This window comes from Microtus pennsylvanicus, chromosome 6 (assembly GCF_037038515.1).
Source record: "Microtus pennsylvanicus isolate mMicPen1 chromosome 6, mMicPen1.hap1, whole genome shotgun sequence".
NCBI lineage: Eukaryota > Metazoa > Chordata > Mammalia > Rodentia > Cricetidae > Microtus > Microtus pennsylvanicus.
Window position 1 is genome coordinate 97,837,000 of NC_134584.1, and position 17,758 is coordinate 97,854,757.

Sequence of the window (17,758 nt, forward strand, 5' to 3'; positions counted from 1 at the left end):
GGAGAAGAAAAATGTAATAGATGCTTGCCGTTTCCCAGAATACCTAAAGATATCAATCTGATCATCAAATAAGATGTTCTGGAACAATGGCTACAATTGTACCTCACCCCTTGCACCTGCTATTTACCAACAGAATTTTCTGAACCTTGAGTTATCTTTAAAACTTTTGGTAAAAACTGTACTTGAACAAAGACATGTTTTACTAGAATTAGAGAATGGGAGCAGCACACAAAGTGGCACATGCCAATAATCTCAGCCATCAGGATGCTCAAACAGAAATACTGCTTAAATCTGGGAGTTTAGGACTAGCCCAGCTTGTTTCTTTAAAACGACAGCAGTAATAAACACCAGTGCTCAGATAACTTAGGAAGCACTTATCAATTCAATGAACTCAACAGTTCTAGACAAATACAGCAACAACTACAAAAAAAACAACCAACATAAAATTTCTCAGTTAAATACCAGTGAACTAACTCAACAGCATACTGAATACATACATACATACAAACACACACACACACACAAAGAATTATCATGTGAGATTTAATAGTAAAATACAAGGTCTGACCTTCAAAATCTTACTAACATAAGCGCACATACCAAAAGAATTTAAAAAATTAAAAAAAGAAAAATCACATGGTAATCTTAGCAAATAGCACAAATTACTTTGACAAAACCCTTTCAGAATAACCACCCCACTCAAAACAGAACTGGAAGCTGGGCTAACAAGTGTAATCCCCAGACTCAGGAGGCTGAGGCAAAGAAGGTTACTTTAGTGGTTAAAGGCCAACCTTGTGAATGAGTTCAAGACCAGTCTGTACAACATAGTGAGACTTATCTCAAATGACAAAAAGAGAAGAAAAAGAAAAGAGACCAAAAAAAAAAAAAAAAAAAAAAAAAAAAAAAAAAAAAAAAAAAAGCCAGGGAATTCAACCTGAAAAAGGAAACCTATGAAAACCCACAGGTGTCAGCATGGTAAAGCACTTAACACTTTGCCCAAAATCAGAAAGAGGCAATGCTCCATTACCATTACATAAGAGTAGGAAGTAAAAAATATCCAGATTAGAAAATCAGAAAGTCAAGTCAGCTAGTGGTGGCAGGAGACAGACGGATATTCTGTAAGTTCGAAGCCAGCATGGTCTGTATAGTGAGCTCTAGAACAGCAGAGCTACATAAAGAAACCCTATCTCAAAAAGTAAAATAAAAAATTAAAAAAAAAATCAGAAAGTTGGGCATATTTGTACTTATAGATAACACATTCTTTCATAAAATACCCAGCAATAAATTTAACATGGGGGCAAAGTGAGATGGCACCTGCTGCCAAGTCAAGCTCGATGGCTTAGTTTGAACCACGGAACCTATACGGTGGAAGGAAAAGCCTGACTCCATAAAACTGTCCTCTGACCTTCACCCCTTTGCACACAAGTGCACTTACACAAATGAGATGTACACACACAAGACAAACTTTTAATAAAATTGTTTTAATTCGCCAAAAAGACAAGTTTTATATACTGAAAATACTATAGAAAAAAATAGTCAAAGAACCAAAAATCATAGACATCCCAGTTCATAGAAGTCTGAATTTTATTAGGATGGCAATTTACCTATGAAACTACTTTCTACAAAATCTTATATTATTTGTTAAGAGGCCTACAAGGCCTGATTATAAGCTGAAGATGAAACACACTCACTGTGAACCCAGAGCTCCCTTGCAATCTGCAATACACAGAAATTCAAGAAAATTCAAAAAGAAAATTGGAAGGATCTTAATTACTCAATTTCAACATTTACTAAAAGGATGGTTTAAGACAGTATGGCATAGCAATAAGGAGTCATATAGGTATATCAAGACAGAATTAGGAATCCATCAAAAAAAAAAAAACAACTTTTTTGAGAAGACAAGCTAAGAAATTATATTTTCGTTCAGCAGTGTTGCTAAGACATACTGTTAATTCTGTAGCAACTTGGGACTAAAAACCAACAGATTTCCTTTTTCTTTTATTCCTGACTGTTGAAATTATGGGCATGTACCACCCCAAGCCTGGCATAATAGTCATTTCCAACTATATTCTTACCCTGCACAAGCCTGTAGACAAGCCAACATTGTTGCTAGAGTTTCAGCAGGAAGTTGAGCACTTTTCGGTTGATCTTTCTCTGGGGCAAGTCCACCCAAAATAGAAGGGCACCTTCTCTTTAAAAACGTCATGCATGCCTGAATAAAAGGCTCCTAAAAAAAAGAAGAAAATGCTATAGTGTATTTTACATTTAGCTTAAATATTTTCAAACTGAAGAACTAAACAATGTAACTAAGATCTACAATAAATGACAGTAAAATAAGATTTTAGATGTATCTTAAAAGGGGCCTTCTTGGGATAGGGATGTGGCTCAGAGGTAAAGCAATGGCCTAGCATGCACCAGGTCCTGTGTTAAACATCTTTTCATTTTCTTTTCTTTTTTTTGAAAAAACTATTTCTTTAGACATTTTAGCCACCAAATTTTTAAAGAATGAGCAATTCCTGCTTACTGCTTACCCCATGTTCTCTTATTTTATCTGTTAGCCACTTGTCAAGTTTGAGGTATTCACGACGTGAAGCAAGTGCAGCAAGGTCAATAACAAAGGCAAATGGAGTGCCATTTAGCAGCATTGACAAGGCCTAAAGCAGAACATTTACATAGTCAAGTGATAACCATTTCTTTGTACTATTTTCTACTTCCTGTTTTTAATACACAAATCTACTAAAAAAATCATCTATTTCCTTCATCAGTTTTTTTTTTTTTGGAAGGATGTACTCTATTTAGAATCAAGGCCCCTTTTTAAAGGTCAACTCATGACCACTACTTGGTTCTTTTTCAATTAACAATATCAAAGGCAAAGTAAGAGGGTAAATAATGACCCTTTCCCATTTTTTATCATCTACATGCAAGTTTAACATAACCTAAACACCAATTACAACACTTTTTATGACTAGCAGAAGATTCTAACAAATTTGTTAGAATTGAAACAATTCTGCTTTCTACAAAATTTTAACTCACCGATTACTCATGACTGAAGCTCAATTATCACTTGCTTTAAAACAGTCTTGCAAGGCTGGTTACATAGCTTTATGGTACTTTGCCTACCTTTCTAATCCCTGATAAGTCAATTCTGAACACCACGAAGGCAATCAATCAAACAAACCAGCCTTTATCTGAGTCACACCAACCAAAAATAAACACTGCGCTTATCTAAAACTATTCTTTTCGTTACCTTTCAATGTACAAAGTAAAATTTTAAATCTTAATTCAAATAAGCTAGTTACATGTACAATATTCCTAACACATGTACATTATATTAAAACATATTAATCATTAGTGAACAATTGCTGTTGTATTCCTCTGAAGTCACCTTCAAGTCCTGGGCCACGTCAAGTATTCGAGACAATTTGGCCTGATCATATTGTTCCCCTCTCATGTACCATTCTGCCATTGCATGCATTATAAGTTGGCGAATTGATGGAGACTGTCCCTAAAAAAAAAAAAAGAGGGTAAAGTTAAATGGTAACCCTGCCAGTCATTTGATAAGGATTATTACAAATGTCTAGCTAATTTTCCATGTTCTACTTTAAAAATATCACTACAGAGGTTCAGCTTAGGCTTAAGCACTATGTAATTACGGTAACATTCTTTACACCTTCCCAAACCTGGTCAATTACTCCAAAAATTCTGTTTTTCTATGAGCATTTAAGTCTGCTTATTCATTTTCAAGTATGAAATATAAGACACAATAGCCAAGTGCACTGGAGTGTGCCTATAATCTCAGCATGCAGTATATGAAGTCAAGAGTTCATGATTACTCTGAGCTTAGTGTATTCGAGGCATCAAGAGACCCTGCATCAAAAAACTAAACACAAAACAAAATGTTAAGGCAGGCTCACTTGGCATAATAGCACATGCATGAAGTCCTAGCACTGAAGAGTCCCAAGCCAGACAGAGAAGTGTGTGTGTGTGTGTGTGTGTGTGTGTGTGTGTGTGTGTGTGTGTGTGTGTGTGTGTAAGGAGGGCATAAGGAGATATTTACTTGGCAAGTATAGTCTATAAATTTTGGGGTTAAGGGATAGAGAAATAGGTAAAAATGCTTGTTTTGTAAGCATGAGCACATAAGTTCAGATCCCAGGACTTGCGTGTCTATAACCCTGCAATGTAAAGTTGAAACAGGAAGCTTGCTGGCTACCAGCAGAGCTCTAGGTTGAAGGGAGAGAAAAACGAAGTAGGATAGGAGAGTCTAACTCTCTGAATGCATGTACTGACAAAAACACACACATACCACAACCACACCAAAAGCAGACAGATAAAAATAATACCACTAAAGCTATCTTTGGGGTGAAGAATATAGCTAATCTGCTAAAGTGCTTCCTTAGCACAATCAAAGTCCTGGGTTTAATTTCTACCACCACAGAAGCCAGGGATCCTAAATTGAAAGTTATCATCTTGTCACTGCCTGTGACACATTTAAGTCTTGACTCAAACAAAACAAAACAAAAAAATAAAAAGACTCATTTGTGACTTTTCTAATTTATTGTTGAAAGCAACATCAGGAGCTTTTGTTTTCATAGTAAGTATGTAAGCTCTTTGTCAAGGCTGAAATGTATCACAGCAAGTAGCAAGTTTTATTGATGCTGAATTTGAAAATCTAATATCCTTGATCTCTGGTACTTTTATAAAACTGACAATAGGATCCTAAAAGATAAAACCTGCTTGATGACAGTAAATCTTTCTAATGGAACACAGAGATTTGTTATTCTCGTGTGATCTTTAGATTTATTAATGTATGAATTTTGCCTGCATGTCTGGTGGCATCAGTCAGAGAAAGGCTTCTGGCTTCCCTAGAACTGGAGTCATGATCACAAATGGTTGTGAGCAGCCATGTGGATGCTGGGACCTGCCTCTGCAAGAGCAGCACTTTTATCTGCTAAATCATCACTCCAGACTTGAAACACCAAGGTTTTAAAGGATGTCAAAAAATGCGATGGAGACCTGATAAGCAAATTAGTTGTCTTACCTGCCCATGCCATGCATAGTGCAAAATAATGGCAGAGTTAGGATGGTTTCCAAGGAAAATTGGCATCAAAGTAGAGATGAGTTCATGGCGTAAGGTGTGCCAGGAGGTGTTGATTTGTAGTAAGGCCAATACCAGCATGTCTGGACAGTGTTTGATAGGGAAGCTGAAGAGTTGTTTCACTTGTTCATACTGCCCAACCTCTGCAAGCCTCAGCAGAGACTCAATCAAATCCAAGCTTTTCCTAACGAGAATGAAGGAAGAAAGATGCTCAGCGATCAATGAAAATATTTTTTTTAAAAAAATGTTTTTTTCTTGGGCGCTAGGCACTGAAATCATGTCCTTATATGCACTTTACCACCAAGTCATATCTCTAGCCTTCAAATTCACTCCAAATTAGATATCAGCTATAGAATAAAACTACATAAATCACAGTCCTTCCACACCTTGGTATTAGAGAATATTCTTAAGAGACTGCTATAGATTTTAAAAACTGTTCACATGCTGCTGGGGTTATAGAGAAGCAAGAAAGCACTTGCAGAATGCTTTAAAGCCCTTCATTTCATGAACATTGTGTGTGCTGGAGGGAGGGGAACCTGCGGCTATGCCTACAGATTAATTAAAAAAGAAATGCAAATCAACAATTCATGACTGATTTGCATAATAATAGAACCTCACTACCAAGATTTTTATGACTGGGGTAAAGAGGCAAATGTGATTTTTTTTTAAATAATTTATTTAACTTTATTTTATGTGCATTGGTATGAAGGTATCATATCCCCTGGAACTGGAGTTACAGACAGTTGTGAGCTGCCATGTAGGGGCTGGGCATTGAACCCAGGTTCTCTGGAAGAACAGTTAGTGCTCTTAATCCACTGAGCCATCTCTCCAGCTCCCAAATGTAATTTTATAATAGTTAAAGTGCATAAAACTAAGTAGAATATAGTTGACTTTAATCTTATCTAAAAATCTAACTCTACATTTAGTCCTTGAAGAAAAGGCTAAGGCCATACATAACGTGGAATGGCCTAAAATGAGATATACAGACTGCGGCTGGCATTCTGTCCCCAAAATGCTAAAAAGACACTTTTTGGGCCAATTAGACCTAAACATAGAAAATTTATCAGACCTCACAAAAACAAAAAAAAATTTAACTAGGGACAATGTAATAAAGAAGAATTTTTATTCACCAACATTCTCTTTTAAAAACCTTTATTAAATCACCTCATTAAAAATAAAATTTCCAGGCTGGAGAGATGGCTCAAAGGTTTAAGAGGACTGGCTGCTCTTTCAGAGGTCAATCCCCAATACCCACATGGTGGTTGACTCACAACTATCTATAGTGAGATTGAGGCCCTCCTATGGAATGCAGGCAGAACACATAATAAAAATAAAATTCGCTTTAAGTATATTAACAGTATTATATTACTTGTTCAATAAGAGCTTTGTATTTCTAGAGTGCAGGAGTATTTACCATGTGGCAATTTCTCGATTGTCATCCTCTGGTGGCGCTTTCAAAATGTCAGTAGCAACAGTATGACAGGGGTAGTCGGCAAAGCAGAAGACCTCTGGGTTTATGAGGGAATGCTGGATGAAGGAGAGCTGCAACAAAACGACAAAGACCTTATTTTCATAAAAAATTAGGAATGCTGCAAAAATATGAGCCACTTACACAAGGCTAATATCAAGGTTGTTAGATAATTAAAGTTAAAAAAAAAAACCACCAAAGAACCACTTGCCCTTCAGAAACAAGATAAATCAGAAGCTGGAAAGTGATAAGATGATATGAGTATGATAAACATACTCAAACTGGAAGAGCTTGACTGCTGCACCTCAAAAAACTCTGATCAGTTATAAAACTGTGAAAATAGAAATATAACCTGATGGCAAACAACAATTTCCTTAGCTAACCAAAATAAATTAACTAGACTATTACAACCAATGGATAAAGTGGCCTGATAAAAGAAGTAATTATTATTTCTTCACTACCTAATCATCATTCTTACCTGGCCTTCTGCATGTTTCCAAGGCCTATATATGAAATCCACTGGAAACACTTCCATGCCCAGGCCCCTCTGAATACCATAAACCACGTTATGAAGCCCTTTGCTGTCACGAATTTGAAATCCAGGATGGTCCAGTTCATAAGTTACTTCCTTGAAATTCAAACTCGGGTTCTAAAAAGATGAAAACATTTCAAAATTAAAACAAGTATGGGCAAAGACAAAATAATCCGAAAATCTAGGTATTCTATTTAACATAACCACGAAAACCAAAGATTTTTGCAGCTTCAACGAGGTTTTTTCATTTTTTCCAGGCTGGCCTTGAACTAAAGAAAAATCATCCTGAAGTGTTGGAACTAAAGGTGTATACAACCACAACCCTTTCCTTATAAGGTTTGGACGCATAGACATGAAAAAAAAACCTAGGTAATAACAGTATAACATTAATGATGCATTATCTGCATCTAAATTAAAATATAATGAAAAAGAAGTAAACACCACAGACACATTTCTTGTAAGGCTGCCAATTTCTCAAGGATAGCCTTCCTAAAGGTGTATACTACTGCATTATGCATGTATTTGAAATTCAGTGTTATTTCAAGTCTACATGAATAAAAATAAACAAGATATTAAGAATGACCTGGGTAGCTGGGCATTGGTGGCACATGCCTTTAATTCTAGCACTCGGGAGGCAGAGACTTTATCTCTCTGAGTTCCAGGCCAGCCTGGTATACAAGAGCGAGTTCCAGAACACACTCCAAAGCTACAAAGAAACCCTGTCTTGAAAAACAAAAAGAAAAGCAAAACAAAAAGAGCTGGGTACAGCAGCACATGTTTACAATTTCAGTCTTCAGTAGACTGACCCAAGAAGATCAGGAGTTTCTACTCAGCCTGTGCTACATAGTGAGACCAGACCCTGTCTCAAAAATAACACCCCTTAATAAAGTCAACGCTATAATGTATTGAAATATATTTATTTGTGGAGCTGGAGGTTCAATCTAGGACCTCCTTTATGTTAGGCATGTATTCTATCACTGAATTATTTTACCAATCCTATTAAAGTTCTTTTAAAAGTTTTAAAAATTTTATTTTCTGTGTATTTTGTTTGACTGTATGTGTATATACTTTGTTTATGTACATATGTATATCCAGTTCCCATCGAGGTCAGAAGAGGGCATCAGATACTCTTGAACTGGAATTAGACACTTGGGAGCCATCATGTGAATGCTGAAAACTAAATGCAGGTCCTCCAAAAGAACAGCAAGTGCTCTTAACCTCTAAGCCATCTCTCCCGCTCTCTTTTAAAATAAAACAGCCTCCATATATGCTTCCCCTCTGTATTCTGTGAATATGTTTTATTACCACTGGTTAATAAAGACGCTCCTCTGGCTTATCGCAGGGCAAAATGGAGTCAGGCAATAAATCCAAGCAAAATAGAGGAGGAAAGGAGGCAGAGGCCATGTAGCCAAGCCACTCAATAAGCAAGAGGTAACAAACCACGAATCTCATGATAAAATATAAAATAATACAAATGGGTTAATTTAAGATGTAAGAGTTAGTTAATAAGTCTGAGCTAAAAAGCCAAACACTGTTGTAATTAATATAGTTTCTGTGTGATTGATTATTCAGGTCTGGGTAGCCAGGAAATAAGAGTCCTCTCCATTTACATCTTTAAGAAGTCTTAACAAGGGCTGGAGAGATGGCTCAGAGGTTAAGAGCACCTGAGTTCAATTCCCAGTAACCACATGGTGGCTCACAACCATCTGTAATGAGATCTGGTGCCCTCTTCTGGTCTGCAGCATATATGTAGGGAAAATGCTGTATATATAATTAATAAATAAATCTTTTTTTTTTTTAAGAAATCTTAACAAGCCAGGTAAGCCAAGTGTGCTGGTGTTCATTGGTATAATCCCAACACTCTGGAGGCAAAAGCAAGTCGTCAATCTAAGTTCTTTATAGGATTATAGGACCAACCTGGTCTTTATAGGAAGCTCTAGGCTAGCCAGCACTACACATGGAAAAACCCTGTCTTTTCATTAAAAAGGAAACAACAAAAACAAAACTGTAATAATAAATAATACACTTATAACCTGGACCTTTGCAGTTAAATTCCCAGTCCCTTGAGCTCCACTGTTTTTTGCCTTTTCTTTGCAGTGCTAATGATCCAACCAGGCGCCTTGCTTCTCTTATACAAGTGCTCTATCACTAACCTATACCACAGGGATACTTTTTTTTTTTCACACTGCAATTTAACTATGTTTAGGTAAACAAATACAGCTCATTGTATCACAGCTATCATACTCAGGACAGTAACATACTACACATTAGTTGAGGTAAGAGGACAAGTGTTCAGTAGTGGACTACTCCTAGATTAGTGTTAGTATATACTATTCTGATTGCACAGTGACAAATTACCTAATAAAAGAGTTCTCAGAATATTCCTTGTTAAGCATCATAGCTGTACTGCTAAGAAATGTAACAAAGGCTCAGGTAGGAGGAATTCAAATTTCAGGCCATCATGGGCAAAATAAAAGTTTTAAAAATAAAAAGAAGCAACAACAAAACACTGTATAAGACACTATCTCAAAAACAAAGAAAGTGGCCGGGCGATGGTGGAGCACGCCTTTAATCCCAGCACTCGGGAGGCAGAGGCAGGCAGATCTCTGTGAGTTGGAGACCAGCCTGGTATACAGAGCTAGTTCCAGGACAGGCTCCAAAGCCACAAAGAAACCCTGTCTCGAAAAACAAAACAAAACAAAAAACAAAACAACAACAACAAAAAGACAGTAAGAAACAAGTAATAAAACCCAACAAGGAAGTAGAACAATGGTTCTCAACCAGTGAGTTGTGAGTCCTTGGGGAAAGGGGATCAAGAGTCCCTTTCACAGGGGTCACCTAAGACCATTGGTAAACAGGTATTTGCATTATGGTACAGCAACAAAATATAGTTATGAAGTAACACTGAAGACAGTTTCACAGTTGGAAGTCACCACAACATGAGGAACTGTATTAAAGGACAGAATCATTAGGAAGGTTGAAAAATCACTGGACTAAGATATCTCAGTGCAAATTAAAATTCTAAGAATGGGATGCTTCTGTACACTGTAAATATGTATTGTTCCCATTGGGAAATAATAAAAGCTGTTTGACCAATAGTTAGGTAGGACAGGGTTAGGTAAAACAATCAAAGGACTCAGAGAAGTGGTGAAGTCTAGAGAGACTCAAGTAGCTGCACAAGAAACAAGCCAGCAGACCAGTAAAAGCCAGTTAAGTGACAATACACAGATTAATTTAAATGTAAGAGCTAGTTAGTAATAAGCTTGAACTATAGGCCAAACAGTCTGTAATTAATTAAGTTTCTGTGTGACTATTTGGGACTGTCCAGCGGGGTCACAAAAATTCTTCTTCCACTTACAAATTATGCCTAGAACTCATGCTTGAAAAAGAACAAAGCTGGGCATGACTTTAAACCCAGCACTTCAGAGGCAGGTGGACCCTGTCTGAAACAACACATCTGTAATCTCAGTGCTGAGGAAACAGTCCCTACAGTACAATGACCTGGTAACCTAGCCAACTTGATGAACTCCAGGCACAACTAGGGACCATCTCAAAAAAATATGGGGAAAGGCAAGGAAAATGGCTCAGGAGGTAAACCATTTGGGCCCTGAGTTTGAAGCCCCAGAACCAATGATGTTACTATGTAATCCCAGTGCTCCAGCAAGGAGAAGCATAGTTAAAAGAATTCCTAGAAATCTGAGCTAACCAGACTGGAATAGGCAATAGCAAAACACAAAAAAATTGAGAATCTCCTTTAGACAAGATGAAAAGCAACATAGAATAGCAGGTTGTCCTTTGACTTTCATGTACAAATCTCACACACACACACAGGTGAAGAGTGATTTAGGAAGACAAACCCTGGCTACCAAACAGACACCCACATACCCATCAACATGCAAAACCCAAGTCATTGGCTTTGATCCCTGAAGCTATTAGAAAATTAAAAAAAAAAAAACATTAATTCTGTTAATAATGAAGTTATGAGAGAACACATGGGTTCTCTACAACTAGGTCTTGGTAGCAAGTTGTAAACATGAAAATTAACAATGAGAACTAGGATAAACACCTCGAAGACTGTTGAGAGTTATGAGCCGGGTATAACAACATGGGCAGAATGTCTAACATGTATTGAGGTCTTAGACTCAATTTCAAGGACCCACCGAAAAGTCTATTCATATCTTGCCAGGGTTGGTGGTCCCACCACTCAGGAGGTAGAGGATTTGAGTTCAATGTCGTCCCGTGCTACACAGCACCAAAATAGAGGATTTTGGTTTGTTTTTTCTTGCTGTGCTGAGACTGAACAGAACATTCAACATGCTAAACAAGCACTCTACCATTGAGCCACATTTCCAATTTCATGTAAGAAACTATAAAAAATACTACTATCCGGTTCAGTTTTTTCAAGGTAGTCTTGACAAAATGACATGGCTGGCTTGCCTGGAATTTGCAAAATAGATGAGGTAGGCTTCCACCTGTATAATAATATTCCTGCCTTTGTAGGCATGCATCACCACTCCAAGACTAAGTTAGTTTTAAAGTTACTTTTATTTTATGTGCATTGCTGTTTTGCCTGTATGTGCGTTTGTGTGTGAGGGGGTCAGATACCATGGAACTGGAGTCAGAACCTGGATCCTCTGAAAGAGCAGGCAGTAAGCACAATTGCTGAGGCTTCTCTCCAGACCTGTAATTCTTATATTTTTTCTTTGACATTTTATCAAGATATTACACTTGAATTTACTATTCTCCGGGTGTATAAATTTCATAAATCCCTCTTAATAACAAACTTGGCCTTTATGTTTTACTTAAGCACTTCCATATTTCATCCAGGTGTTTTCCTTATATGGAGGGTCAATTTGTTTCTGAATAAACAGAAAATAAAGATCAATGTGTAATAAAGATATTTTAGCTGCACATACACCAAAAAAAAATATTCAGGCCTGCCTTCTCAACAACTCTTCAGTTATTACTTTGCAACTTGACCAAAAAATACACTTAACAATTCACCATTCTGCCAGGCAGTGGTGCGCAAGCCTTGAATCCCAGCATTTGGGAGGCAGAGGCAGGTGGATCTCTGTGAGTTTGAGGGCAGCGTAGTCTACAACTCAAGTTCCAGGACAGCCAGAGCTGTTACACAGAGAAATCCTGTCTTGGAAAAAAAAAAAATCAAAACCAAATTCACCATTTTAGCTCAGAACTGTAAAATAGGAACTACAAAGATGATTTATTTGTGCCAGTCTCAAGAACCCTGCGTTCAATATCTAGCCCCTCCAAATCAACTGGACATGGTAGCATGCATCAGTAAAAGCAGGATGGGTGGGGGGTGGGCACAACACAACAATAGAGGATCTATAGATTCAGTGAGCTACCCTTTCAAAAGTAAGATGAAAGCTGACAGAGGAAGAAGGCATCCAAGGCCAACCTCTGGCCCCCACATACATGCACGTACACACAACGGGTAAGTGACAATTCCTAATGGAGGGGAGAGGCTTGAATTTCATTATGAACTGTTTAATGTATTGATTTATCATGAATGCTTCATTCTGTTTTGAACTAAAAAGTGGAGATATTCCAAAACATTGCTGGTCTTATTCAGTTGGCCACAAAACTTATAAAACAAACAGCAAAAATCTTGAGTACATAATGTTAATATGAATACAAAGCCCAGATCATATGTACTCACCAGTTCTTTAAGAACATCAATCAAAACCTCTACATTCCATGTGTGTGCCTGTGCGCCTTCACTTTTATCTTTTCCGTCACTCCAGATCCCACTGCCAGGAGCAGAGATGCTCTGTAAAAGTAAAAGTACAATTAAGCAAACCCAACTAACAGATGTTTTCATCTTATGTTGAGATCAGTCAATCATACTGTAATTCAATAAACAGAAAAGGACAGAACTTTAAGTCTTTTGGTATACAGTTGAAGACAACAAACCTGTAATGGAATACCGTCTGTTAATCCTGAATGAGTTCGAGCCATCATTCCCAAAACCCTGGCAACCTGGGCAGCTGTGACCTCCCGAACACCAAACTGCATGATTATATTGCGACATTCTTCAATACTGAAACAAAAATAATACTTAAAAAAAATGCTTACTTCCACCTCATACACCAAAACTAAAAAGTACTACAAATAAATGAGCTGTGGTATGAAATACTTAAATATAGGGAAATTAATGTTTTGTGTTACTTTTATGCAACTAGAAACATAAAAATCACTAGCTTAAAAAAGTTATCCCTAGTAGGGCAGTAGTGGCACACGCCTTTAATCCCAGGACCCAGGAGGCAGAGGCAGGTGATCTGTGAATTCAAGGCTAGTCTAGTCTAGAATGAGTTCCAGGACTGCCAGCAATACACAGAGGAAACTGTCTTGAAAATTAAAAGAAAAATTTTAAAAATTAAAAAAAAAATGGTGCTGGATTCCCTCTGTATGCTGTGAATATGTTTTATTACCATTGAATAATGAATGAAGCTGTTTTGGCCAATGGCTTAGCAGAACAAAGCCAGGTGGGAAATCCAAATCGAGATATAGAGAAAAAGTAGGCAGAGTCAAGGGGGATGCCATGTAGCTATAGAAGGAAATACGTTAACCAGAACCTTTCCCAGTAAGCCACAGCATTGTGGCAATACACAGATTAATAAAAACGGGTTAATTCAAGATGTAAGTAAGAGCTAGCAAGAAATATGCCTGAGTCATTGGCAGAACAGTTTTGTAATTAATATAATTTCTGTGAGATTATTCAGTTCTGGGTTGTCGGAAAACGAGCGAGCAGTTTTCGCTTACAATAGTACTTTCAATTCTTAGTATAAATCAACTTCATTTTTTAAATTATACTGTGTAAAATTATACATGTCCATGCATGTGTGTGTGTGTGTGTCTGTCATTTGTTCAGTCATCAGAGGACAACTTGGATGGAATCTGTTCTCTCCTTCCATCAAATCCTTCCAGAGAATGAAATCAGGCCATCAAGCTCAGCAACACCAGCTGAGCTCTCTTACCAGTACCAAAAGCAAGCTAATCACACCCTCAAAGGTGAATCTGATTAATATTTAAACCTTGAAAATATATCCTACCCTCTTCACGTTGCTTCTAGAAGTTTAATTCAAAACAGCAAAGTGAGTGCATATGCTAAAATGTCACTGACTGAACTAAAAATATGGTTCCTAGAGGAACTGGTAGGGATGATAAGTCACAAGCTCAAGCCCTAGAATATTTATAGCTGAAAACAACACACCAGACTAGTGTGTATAAGATTAAAATTAAGAAGCAACAATCCTGACGCACATGGCAACAATTTTGCGTACCTTTTTTGAATAATCATGCTTAAAAACAACTACAATTTTGTCATGTCTTCCTACCAACCTTGCACAAAAGCCATAGCCTACTTCTTGCATGAAATCAGCCAGAGAGCTCTCCATCATGGTTTTAGCTACCCCTCCAGAGTCAGGCAAGATCCTGTCCATTAGAATGTCCCGTTTTTCAGGGTATAAAAGTGGTGCAAGCACCACAGGACAACGTTCTTGGGGAAAATCTGAAAAAACAAATGGAATAAGACTGTTATAAACAACTAAAAGACAACCTAGAGGCTAAAGGTGCAGCACATTAAGAGTTGCCTAGCTGCCGGGCGGTAGTGGCGCAGGCCTTTAATCCCAGCACTCGGGAGGCAGAGGCAGGCGGATCTCTGTGAATTCCAAACCAGCCTGGTCTACAAGAGCTAGTTCCAGGACAGGCTCCAAAACCACAGAGAAACCCTGTCTCAAAAAGCCAAAAAAAAAAAAAAAAAAAAGAGTTGCCTAGCAGCCAGGCAATGGTAGTACACACCTTTAATCCCAGCACTTGGGGGCAAAGGCGGGTGGACGTCTGTGAGTTCAAGGTTAGCCTGGTCTACAAGAGCTAGTTCCAGCAGGGCAGTGGTGGCGCAGGCCTTTAATCCCAGCAGTCGGAAGGCAGAGGCAGGCGGATCTCTATGAGTTAGAGGCCAGTCTGGTCTACAAAGGGAGTTACAGGACAGGCTCTAAAGCTACAGAGAAACCCTGTCTCGAAAGAACAAAACAAAACAAAAAAAAAGAGCTAGTTCCAGGACAGCCAGGGCTGTTTCACAGAAAAAACCCTGTTTCGAAAAACAAAAGACAAAAAAGAAGAGTCTGTGTAGCACGCCTGAGGCCCTGGGCTCAATGCCCAGCAACATATAAAGGTACATCTCTCCTGCTATAGATCTAAAATCCCTTCAAACCTAATTCTTCTGCAAACTCATATTTAAAATCAGGTAATTTTATGGCTGGGTGTGGTCATGCACATATTTAATCCCAGCACACAGAACGTAAGGGCAGACTGATCTTGTTAAGTGTGCTGGAAGACAGCCAGGACAACATAAAATGACTGGTATAAAAAAAATTAAATTTTCCCAAGCTATGATCTCAATACAATCCTAATTTTGAATTCTTTGGGATCACAAAACAACTGTTCATGTGTATACTTTAACTTTTTATTTACAGATTCCATCACCTGTTTATCAATTCAGACTAAATACTACTAAACTTTCATAGCAAAATTCCCATATAAGGGGCAGAATTCATTACAGGGGAACAGAATGCACTAGAAACAGAAAGTTTCTTGTGACTGAAAGTTGATGCAGCTTAAATTAAACTACATAAACAACAGGAAGTAAAGAAGAGTCACATTTCTCTTTTATGAGGATAAGAGGATGGGGATTTTATTTATTGATCTTGAAAGCAAATTACTAAGTAAATATAAGTATTACCAAAAATGGCCAACCTAGTTGGATGTAGGGTCACATCCCTCTAATAACAGCATTCAAGAGGCAGAGGCAGCTGGGCGATGGTGGCGCACGCCTTTAATCCCAGCACTCGGGAGGCAGAGGCAGGCGGATCTCTGTGAGTTCTAGACCAGCCTGGTCTACAAGAGCTAGTTCCAGGACAGGCTCCAAAGCCACAGAGAAACCCTGTCTCAAAAAAAAAAAAAAGAAAAGAAAAGAAAAGAAAAAAAAGAGGCAGAGGCAGGCGGATCTCTTGAGTTCCAAGCCAGCCTGGCCTACAAAGTGAGTTCGAGGACAGCCAGGGCTACACAGAAAAAGCCTATCTTCAAAAAAAGAAAAAAAAGGCCAACCTTTCAAATTAAAAATAGCTAGATACCATAACGTAGTTTCCTTCCCTGGAGTGGGAAAATGCTGCAGAGAAATATGCCTCATCTTACCTGTGACTGTACTTATATTTAAAATCAAAAAAAAAAAATCACACAGATGAAATTAGGTTCACTTTATACTTATTCTTTCAAAAGTTCTATTACAATTTTTATACTTAAAAATGATATTATAGTCATTTGTTATAAGAAACAAACTAAAAACAAAAACAGGAAATCATCATCTTCACTTATATTCCAACATGCTTTTTTATTACAGTTTGTGACCACCTGTGATAGGCTATGACTTACCTCTGCGCAGTGTCTTAAGAAAAGCGTCTATTTGTTCCTGTCCAACTCCAAAGGCTCCCTTCTGCCCAAAGAGGAGATGGGAGAGTAGGAGATGTAGGACCTCTATTGCTATATCTTGGAAGCCACCTTCTTGATTTCCACTGACGTCTGCGTCTATGTAAGAACGCAGAAGATCTGGAAGCTTCTGTTTTATAAACTGGGCAGCTAAAAGTCAAATAAGCCAAGTTACTATTATACCATAATAAAGATAGATAGATAGATAGATAGATAGATAGATAGATAGATAGATAGATAGATAGATAGACAGACAGACAGACAGACAGACAGACAGACAGACAGACAGACAGACAAAGTGTTTGTGTGATCACCCTCTGTGTTCATCAGCACACATTTTTACCTCTCTCGTGCTCTCACATAGCTCTGTCTGAGAGGATACTCAAACAATGACTGATGAAAGGAAGAAAATGTTTACAAGATGAAGGTTCTGGTCAGGTGTGGTGGTGCACACCTTTAATCCCAGCAGGCAAGTGGAGCTCTGTAAATTTGAGGCCAGCCTGGTCTATAGAGTGAGTTCTAGTATAGTCAGGGCTATTACACAGAGAAATCTTGTCTCAACCACTGTCGTCCCCCCGCCCCCAAAGATGAAAAGTTCTGAAATCAGTTTCACAATGATGTGAACGCAACTAATACCACAAAATTCTATGTTAAAAAGCCAGGGCTAGTGCCGAGTGTGGTGGTGCATGCCTTCAAACCCAACATTAATGAGGCAAAGACAGGTGATCTCTTGAGTTTTGAGATCAGCCTGATCTACCCAGGGAGTTACAGGACATCATAGCACATGGCTGCAATCTCAGCACTTAGGAAAGTTGGTGAGTTTGAGGCCACTTGTGTATACAAGCACAAGTTTGTATTAAAAACAAGGGGAAAGATGGCTCAGTGGTTAAAAACACTGGATATTCTTTCAGAGGACCCAGGTTCAACTCCCATGACCTCCATGGGCACCAGATGTGCAGAAGCATTCATGTACACAAAACAAATAAAAATCTTTTTTTTTTCCGAGACAGGGTTTCTCTGTAGCTTTGGTGCCTGTCCTGGGACTAGCTCTTGTAGATCAGGCTGGCCTCGAACAAACAAATAAAAATTTTATAGTTGGGAAAAAACAAACAAACAAACAAGAGCTGGAGAGAGAGCAGTTGAAAGCACTTGTTACTCC

At 38.0% G+C, this 17,758-nt stretch overlaps 1 protein-coding gene across 10 annotated transcripts in view; it reads right to left on the bottom strand.

Annotated features, from left to right (window-relative positions):
- The window catches only part of Cnot1 (CCR4-NOT transcription complex subunit 1), a 78,475-nt gene that overhangs the window by 36,282 nt on the left and 24,435 nt on the right, over positions 1 to 17,758 (bottom strand). For 8 of the 10 annotated variants that reach the window (XM_075977019.1, XM_075977022.1, XM_075977017.1 and 5 more), the window contains 10 exons: positions 16,546 to 16,749; positions 14,458 to 14,626; positions 13,030 to 13,156; positions 12,776 to 12,886; positions 7,042 to 7,212; positions 6,510 to 6,637; positions 5,039 to 5,279; positions 3,386 to 3,505; positions 2,532 to 2,654; positions 2,076 to 2,227 (listed from right to left, as the gene is read on the bottom strand). In XM_075977019.1, coding sequence (XP_075833134.1) covers positions 2,076 to 2,227; positions 2,532 to 2,654; positions 3,386 to 3,505; positions 5,039 to 5,279; positions 6,510 to 6,637; positions 7,042 to 7,212; positions 12,776 to 12,886; positions 13,030 to 13,156; positions 14,458 to 14,626; positions 16,546 to 16,749 — 1,546 coding nt within the window. The remainder of the gene's footprint in view (positions 1 to 2,075; positions 2,228 to 2,531; positions 2,655 to 3,385; positions 3,506 to 5,038; positions 5,280 to 6,509; positions 6,638 to 7,041; positions 7,213 to 12,775; positions 12,887 to 13,029; positions 13,157 to 14,457; positions 14,627 to 16,545; positions 16,750 to 17,758) is intronic. The other 2 variants (XM_075977027.1, XM_075977024.1) reach the window with 1 other exon arrangement.